A 9,373-nucleotide genomic window follows, 5' to 3' on the forward strand; every position below is an offset into this window, starting at 1 on the left:
CCCACAGACTTTAAAGAGTTTAATGAGTCTTCATGCTCCTCACATCCACTCCTTCACAGTCTGAGCCTGAGTCTTCACATTATAACACTGGAACATGGCCATGATGTGTTTTCCTACATGTTTAAGAAATAAAAGCTACACACTGCATCAGTTAGGGTCAATTAGGACTTATGAATTTACACATGGTTTGTCTTAAAGCACATTAAAAACACCACATAGACACATGAACACTATTAAAAGCTCCACCTCAGCATTTGCCTATTGAACCCTCATCCTTCTTTCGGGCCATTTTGAGTAAAATTGAGCGTTCCTCAGAGGGGTCCAAGACCCCAGGACTTTTGTCGCACTTTAACCACGAATACACACAAAATTTTTTAATGGATTCGAGGAGTAAGTAACAGATCCTTCTCTCTCGGGTCAGTTTGACCCCTTAGGAATGAGTGGAAAAGTGGAGGAATGCTTCAGGACACACAGAAAAACCTAAAAATGCTCAGAATTCAAACTAAAAACACTAAAACTTTACCAAAAAATGATTTCATAATGTCTACATGTGTATCTGAATGCACACTGAAGAGAACTGACTCTAGGACCCAGAGGAACAGCTCGTTTGCTCATATAGAGCTATAAGGCCGTCTAGAGTCATGAAATATCATCTTATATTATTATTTTCCCACGAGAGGTCGACAAAGACTCCCAATGTCAGATATTTAGAACTGAGTTAAAAGGGTTTATGCATGAAATTGTGAGTTATTTTGATTTTAAGTTGAAAGAATGTGAGGAATGTGCTTAAATTAAATTACCATTTATTTATTATTTATTGATCTAAGAATTTAAAGGTAAATAAAATAAAAAATGACAAAAAATCAAAAAAAAAATTTTTTCAATGATAATTTTTCTAAATGAAATAAGCTTTCTGGACTAAAAAAACGAAAAAAACGTAAGTATAATTGTAGGGCTTGGGGTCATTCTGACCCGCGAGGGAAAGACGAGGGTTAAATCCAAACAGCGACTGTGTTTATTTGTCTGGGCAGTGTCTTCAATCATCAAGTCCAGTCAGGATGATGTGTCTGAGTGTTTTGCGTCTCTCTCTCCAGGTATCACAGTATGGCCGGTGACCCCGTAGGTTTACCGTGTTCACACCTGCAGAACTACGACCCCGACCGCGCCCTCACCGACTACATCTCCCGCCTGGAGGCCCTGCAGAGACGCCTGGGCAGTGTGCAGTCAGGTACACACAGTCACGCTGATGTTGTGGAGCAGAGACCATGTGACTCGGGGATCGTTTGAATCTTAACGATTCCGATTCTTATCGATTCCTAATTTCGATTCCAATTAGGTACAAAAAAAACTTAGATATCATTCACATCTAGTTTTATTGCAAAACATTTAATTGTAGAATATCATGAACAGAAATCACCAGGCTGAAGAACACTTACACGAGGAACGCCTGTGGTTTAAAAACACCATAGAAGAACAACTAGCAGAACTAATATACACTTCAGCATTATTAAACACAAGTAAACACTCAGGAATCAAAAAAGTATAAATAAAAAATTAGCAATCGCAACAAATAGACACAACTGAACAAAGTAAACAGTGTTTTAAGATTTTCAGGTTCAGAAACTGATCAAGTGTAAAATAAAACTGCACTTTATTAATGAAATAAAATGTAGTAACAATTTGTAGTATGTTATTCAGTCAAGAACGAGTGAATTGTCTCTTTTAATTAGTGTTATCATTGATACGCAGCAGGAATATTAGAGTTATTATAGAGCAGGAATATTAGTTATTATAGAGCAGGAATATCAGTGTTATTAGCAGGAATATTAGAGTTATTATAGAGCGGGAATATCAGTTATTATAGAGCGGGAATATTAGTGTTATTAGCAGGAATATTAGAGTTATTATAGAGCGGGAATATTAGTGTTATTAGCAGGAATATTAGAGTTATTATAGAGCGGGAATATTCGTGTTATTATAGACAGGAATATCAGTGTTATTATAGAGCAGGAATATTAGTGTTATTAGCAGGAATATTAGTGTTATTAGCAGGAATATTAGTGTTATTATAGAGCGGGAATATCAGTGTTATTATAGAGCGGGAATATTAGTGTTATTAGCAGGAATATTAGAGTTATTATAGAGCGGGAATATTAGTGTTATTATAGACAGGAATATCAGTGTTATTATAGAGCAGGAATATTAGTGTTATTAGCAGGAATATTAGTGTTATTAGCAGGAATATTAGAGTTATTATAGAGCGGGAATATTAGTGTTATTATAGACAGGAATATTAGTGTTATTAGCAGGAATATTAGTGTTATTAGCAGGAATATCAGTGTTATTGTAGAGCGGGAATATCAGTGTTATTATAGAGCAGGAATATTAGTGTTATTAGCAGGAATATTAGTGTTATTAGCAGGAATATCAGTGTTATTATAGAGCGGGAATATCAGTGTTATTATAGAGCGGGAATATTAGTGTTATTAGCAGGAATATTAGAGTTATTATAGAGCGGGAATATTACTGTTATTATAGACAGGAATATCAGTGTTATTATAGAGCAGGAATATTAGTGTTATTAGCAGGAATATTAGTGTTATTAGCAGGAATATTAGAGTTATTAGCAGGAATATTAGTGTTATTATAGAGCGGGAATATCAGTGTTATTATAGAGCGGGAATATTAGTGTTATTAGCAGGAATATTAGAGTTATTATAGAGCGGGAATATTAGTGTTATTATAGACAGGAATATCAGTGTTATTATAGAGCAGGAATATTAGTGTTATTAGCAGGAATATTAGTGTTATTAGCAGGAATATTAGAGTTATTAGCAGGAATATTAGTGTTATTATAGAGCGGGAATATCAGTGTTATTATAGAGCGGGAATATTAGTGTTATTAGCAGGAATATTAGAGTTATTATAGAGCGGGAATATTAGTGTTATTATAGACAGGAATATCAGTGTTATTATAGAGCAGGAATATTAGTGTTATTAGCAGGAATATTAGTGTTATTAGCAGGAATATTAGAGTTATTATAGAGCGGGAATATTAGTGTTATTATAGACAGGAATATCAGTGTTATTATAGAGCAGGAATATTAGTGTTATTAGCAGGAATATTAGTGTTATTATAGAGCAGGAATATTAGTGTTATTAGCAGGAATATTAGAGTTATTATAGAGCGGGAATATTAGTGTTATTATAGAGCAGGAATATCAGTGTTATTATAGAGCGGGAATATTAGTGTTATTAGCAGGAATATTAGAGTTATTATAGAGCGGGAATATTAGTGTTATTATAGAGCGGGAATATTAGTGTTATTAGCAGGAATATTAGAGTTATTATAGAGCGGGAATATTAGTGTTATTATAGAGCGGGAATATTAGTGTTATTAGCAGGAATATTAGTGTTATTATAGAGCGGGAATATTAGTGTTATTAGCAGGAATATTAGAGTTATTAGCAGGAATATTAGTGTTATTATAGAGCGGGAATATCAGTGTTATTATAGAGCGGGAATATCAGTGTTATTAGCAGGAATATTAGTGTTATTATAGAGCGGGAATATCAGTGTTATTAGCAGGAATATTAGTGTTATTATAGAAACGACAGGAATATTAGTGTTATTATAGAGCGGGAATATTAGTGTTATTATAGAAACGACAGGAATATTAGTGTTATTATAGAGACGACAGGAATATTAGTGTTATTAGCAGGAATATTAGTGTTATTATAGAGCGGGAATATTAGTGTTATTATAGAAACGACAGGAATATTAGTGTTATTATAGAGACGACAGGAATATTAGTGTTATTAGCAGGAATATCAGTGTTATTATAGAGCAGGAATATTAGTGTTATTATAGACAGGAATATCAGTGTTATTATAGAGCAGGAATATTAGTGTTATTAGCAGGAATATTAGTGTTATTATAGAGCGGGAATATTAGTGTTATTAGCAGGAATATTAGAGTTATTAGCAGGAATATTAGTGTTATTATAGAGCGGGAATATCAGTGTTATTATAGAGCGGGAATATCAGTGTTATTAGCAGGAATATTAGTGTTATTATAGAGCGGGAATATCAGTGTTATTAGCAGGAATATTAGAGTTATTATAGAGCGGGAATATTACTGTTATTATAGAGCGGGAATATTAGTGTTATTAGCAGGAATATTAGTGTTATTATAGAGCGGGAATATTAGTGTTATTAGCAGGAATATTAGAGTTATTAGCAGGAATATTAGTGTTATTATAGAGCGGGAATATCAGTGTTATTAGCAGGAATATTAGTGTTATTATAGAGCGGGAATATCAGTGTTATTAGCAGGAATATTAGTGTTATTATAGAAACGACAGGAATATTAGTGTTATTATAGAGCGGGAATATTAGTGTTATTATAGAAACGACAGGAATATTAGTGTTATTATAGAGACGACAGGAATATTAGTGTTATTAGCAGGAATATTAGTGTTATTATAGAGCGGGAAAATTAGTGTTATTATAGAAACGACAGGAATATTAGTGTTATTATAGAGACGACAGGAATATTAGTGTTATTAGCAGGAATATCAGTGTTATTATAGAGCAGGAATATTAGTGTTATTATAGACAGGAATATCAGTGTTATTATAGAGCAGGAATATTAGTGTTATTAGCAGGAATATTAGTGTTATTATAGAGCGGGAATATTAGTGTTATTAGCAGGAATATTAGAGTTATTAGCAGGAATATTAGTGTTATTATAGAGCGGGAATATCAGTGTTATTATAGAGCGGGAATATCAGTGTTATTAGCAGGAATATTAGTGTTATTATAGAAACGACAGGAATATTAGTGTTATTATAGAGCGGGAATATTAGTGTTATTATAGAGACGACAGGAATATTAGTGTTATTAGCAGGAATATCAGTGTTATTATAGAGCGGGAATATCAGTGTTATTATAGAGTGGGAATATCAGTGTTATTAGCAGGAATATTAGTGTTATTATAGAAACGACAGGAATATTAGTGTTATTAGCAGGAATATTAGTGTTATTATAGAGCGGGAATATCAGTGTTATTAGCAGGAATATTAGTGTTATTATAGAAACGACAGGAATATTAGTGTTATTATAGAGCAGGAATATTAGTGTTATTATAGAAACGACAGGAATATTAGTGTTATTATAGAGACGACAGGAATATCAGTGTTATTAGCAGGAATATTAGTGTTATTATAGAGCGGGAATATCAGTGTTATTAGCAGGAATATTAGTGTTATTATAGAAACGACAGGAATATTAGTGTTATTATAGAGCGGGAATATTAGTGTTATAGAAACGACAGGAATATTAGTGTTCTTATAGAGACGGCAGCAGGAATATTAGTGTTATTAGCAGGAATATTAGAGTTATTATAGAGACGGCAGCAGGAATATTAGTGTTATTATAGAGACGGCAGGAATATTAGAGTTATTATAGAGACGGCAGCAGGAATATTAGTGTTATTATAGAGACGGCAGGAATATTAGTGTTATTATAGAGAGGAATATTAGAGTTATTATAGAGACGGCAGCAGGAATATTAGTGTTATTATAGAGACGGCAGCAGGAATATTAGTGTTATTATAGAGACGACAGCAGGAATATTAGTGTTATTATAGAGACGACAGCAGGAATATTAGTGTTATTATAGAGAGGAATATTAGAGTTATTATAGAGACGGCAGCAGGAATATTAGTGTTATTAGCAGGAATATTAGTGTTATTATAGAGCGGGAATATCAGTGTTATTAGCAGGAATATTAGTGTTATTATAGAAACGACAGGAATATTAGTGTTATTATAGAGCGGGAATATTAGTGTTATTATAGAAACGACAGGAATATTAGTGTTATTATAGAGACGGCAGCAGGAATATTAGTGTTATTAGCAGGAATATTAGAGTTATTATAGAGACGGCAGCAGGAATATTAGTGTTATTATAGAGACGGCAGCAGGAATATTAGTGTTATTATAGAGACGGCAGGAATATTAGTGTTATTATAGAGAGGAATATTAGAGTTATTATAGAGACGGCAGCAGGAATATTAGTGTTATTATAGAGACGGCAGCAGGAATATTAGTGTTATTATAGAGACGACAGCAGGAATATTAGTGTTATTATAGAGACGGCAGCAGGAATATTAGTGTTATTATAGAGACGACAGCAGGAATATTAGTGTTATTATAGAGAGGAATATTAGAGTTATTATAGAGACGGCAGCAGGAATATTAGTGTTATTAGCAGGAATATTAGTGTTATTATAGAGCGGGAATATCAGTGTTATTAGCAGGAATATTAGTGTTATTATAGAAACGACAGGAATATTAGTGTTATTATAGAGCGGGAATATTAGTGTTATTATAGAAACGACAGGAATATTAGTGTTATTATAGAGACGGCAGCAGGAATATTAGTGTTATTAGCAGGAATATTAGAGTTATTATAGAGACGGCAGCAGGAATATTAGTGTTATTATAGAGACGGCAGGAATATTAGTGTTATTATAGAGCAGGAATATTAGTGTTATTAGCAGGAATATTAGTGTTATTATAGAGCGGGAATATTAGTGTTATTAGCAGGAATATTAGAGTTATTAGCAGGAATATTAGTGTTATTATAGAGCGGGAATATCAGTGTTATTATAGAGCGGGAATATCAGTGTTATTAGCAGGAATATTAGTGTTATTATAGAGCGGGAATATCAGTGTTATTAGCAGGAATATTAGTGTTATTATAGAAACGACAGGAATATTAGTGTTATTAGCAGGAATATTAGTGTTATTATAGAAACGACAGGAATATTAGTGTTATTATAGAGCGGGAATATTAGTGTTATTATAGAAACGACAGGAATATTAGTAGTGTTATTATAGAGACGACAGGAATATTAGTGTTATTAGCAGGAATATTAGTGTTATTATAGAGCGGGAATATCAGTGTTATTAGCAGGAATATTAGTGTTATTATAGAAACGACAGGAATATTAGTGTTATTATAGAGCGGGAATATTAGTGTTATTATAGAGACGACAGGAATATCAGTGTTATTAGCAGGAATATTAGTGTTATTATAGAGCGGGAATATCAGTGTTATTAGCAGGAATATTAGTGTTATTATAGAAACGACAGGAATATTAGTGTTATTATAGAGCGGGAATATTAGTGTTATTAGCAGGAATATCAGTGTTATTAGCAGGAATATCAGTGTTATTAGCAGGAATATTAGTGTTATTATAGAGCGGGAATATCAGTGTTATTAGCAGGAATATTAGGGTTATTATAGAAACGGCAGGAATATTAGTGTTATTATAGAGCGGGAATATTAGTGTTATTATAGAGACGACAGGAATATTAGTGTTATTATAGAGACGACAGGAATATTAGTGTTATTATAGAGCAGGAATATTAGTGTTATTAGCAGGAATATTAGTGTTATTATAGAGCGGGAATATTAGTGTTATTAGCAGGAATATTAGAGTTATTAGCAGGAATATTAGTGTTATTATAGAGCGGGAATATCAGTGTTATTATAGAGCGGGAATATTAGTGTTATTATAGAGCGGGAATATTAGTGTTATTATAGAAACGACAGGAATATTAGTGTTATTATAGAAACGACAGGAATATTAGTGTTATTATAGAGACGGCAGGAATATTAGTGTTATTATAGAGAGGAATATTAGAGTTATTATAGAGACGGCAGCAGGAATATTAGTGTTATTATAGAGAGGAATATTAGTGTTATTATAGAGACGGCAGGAATATTAGTGTTATTATAGAGAGGAATATTAGAGTTATTATAGAGACGGCAGCAGGAATATTAGTGTTATTATAGAGAGGAATATTAGTGTTATTATAGAGACGGCAGGAATATTAGTGTTATTATAGAGACGGCAGGAATATTAGTGTTATTATAGAGAGGAATATTAGAGTTATTATAGAGACGGCAGCAGGAATATTAGAGTTATTATAGAGACGGCAGCAGGAATATTAGGCTGCTGTCACTTTAAGAGCTGCACTGATCTAATATACTGATACACATGAGTCGTCTCTCGCTTGAATGGTTTAAAGTCACATTGAAATGCTCACAGAGGAATCGATAAGAAGAATCAAAATTTTTATTTTATATCACGTATCCGATTCCAGACCTCAAGTATTCGATTCTCAGCCCTAAATAACCATATAATATTGCTAGATGTGATTTTACTGAAGTGAATTGATTGGCCTGCACTGAATGACTGTGATTTCATGCTGACGTGAAACTCTTTTACCCCCCCCATCCAGGTTCCTCTTCATACGCTCAATTGCACTTTGGAGTCAGAAGATAAAGATCTTCATCTACATTTAAACTGGCTTGAAGAAACTCAGTTGCCTTCTCTCGTGCTGAGCTGCTGTGCTTTTGTACTCTTACTATAAATGTCTGTGGGACCAAAAAGACGTTGTTTTTTGTGTGTGTGTGTATCATCTTATAATCAAGCTTTATGTTGGCGGCACTTGAGCTTCAACATCTGTACATTAGTTCTACCTTATTTGTTGTTAATGGAAAACAATCATGTTGTTACTGTATATTTGTGGAATGCTAATTTAAGTTGATTAATTTAAGAAGCGTTGGATGGTGACAGGACGGCTGCTATCGGACTCTTGATAACCTCATGAACACTAACAGGAGGAGAGTGAGGCGGGTCGGGGAGGCTTTACAAGCTAGTAATGTTATCAGATACTCTACACTGTGTTTTATTCGCTCGCTCCTTTGAGAAGACCCGAGGACATTTGTAGAAGACATATTTTTGTAAAGGTAGGAGCTTTGGATTTTATGGGTATTTTGTCAAAACTGAAATAAAGATTAATATAATATTTGAAAACTGCCTTCGTCTCCGTTCTCTTTTATTCTGTATCCTGATTCATTTGTTATGAGTATGACGTGAAATATGACTTGAAATATGTTTTGTTAAAGACCCGCAGTAAAACGGCTGTGAACCTCGAATATTGATTTTCATTGGCAATCACAATTAACTACTTCATTAGGTTTACCAAATGAACTTAATGTATATTACATTGCATGATGGGCCTCTGTTGTTTATTTACAGTTAATCTGTTTGGAAGCTAAAATGTTGAATTATGATTTCACCATTTATGTAATTTGTGAAACACCTGAAAAAATTAACAAACAAAACCGCTTGTTTGTTTCTTTGCTGAACAGAAAGCCAAAGTGACCTTATCATTAAGTCGAGCCTGTGGGTAAAATGAGCCACCCCCTGTATCTAGGCAACAATAATCAAAAGTAATCATGTGAGCACAAATTAAGGAAATATAGTTCACATTACCCAATCCATCTTGGACTCGA

The 9,373-nt window shown here is 33.2% G+C and overlaps 1 protein-coding gene across 8 annotated transcripts in view; it reads left to right on the forward strand.

Moving 5' to 3' along the window:
- Window positions 1–8,894, forward strand: part of akap9 (A kinase (PRKA) anchor protein 9) — a 136,542-nt gene extending 127,648 nt beyond the window's left edge. For all 8 annotated transcript variants that reach the window (XM_084131587.1, XM_084131592.1, XM_084131589.1 and 5 more), the window contains 2 exons: window positions 1,095–1,228; window positions 8,314–8,894. In XM_084131587.1, the coding sequence (XP_083987713.1) occupies window positions 1,095–1,228; window positions 8,314–8,357 (178 nt within the window). In that variant the 3' untranslated portion in view covers window positions 8,358–8,894. The remainder of the gene's footprint in view (window positions 1–1,094; window positions 1,229–8,313) is intronic.
- Window positions 8,895–9,373: the final 479 nt, after the last annotated feature.

Source organism: Abramis brama (genome assembly GCF_963993115.1).
Source record: "Abramis brama genome assembly, chromosome: 12".
In the NCBI taxonomy this organism is placed as follows: Eukaryota; Metazoa; Chordata; class Actinopteri; order Cypriniformes; family Leuciscidae; genus Abramis; species Abramis brama.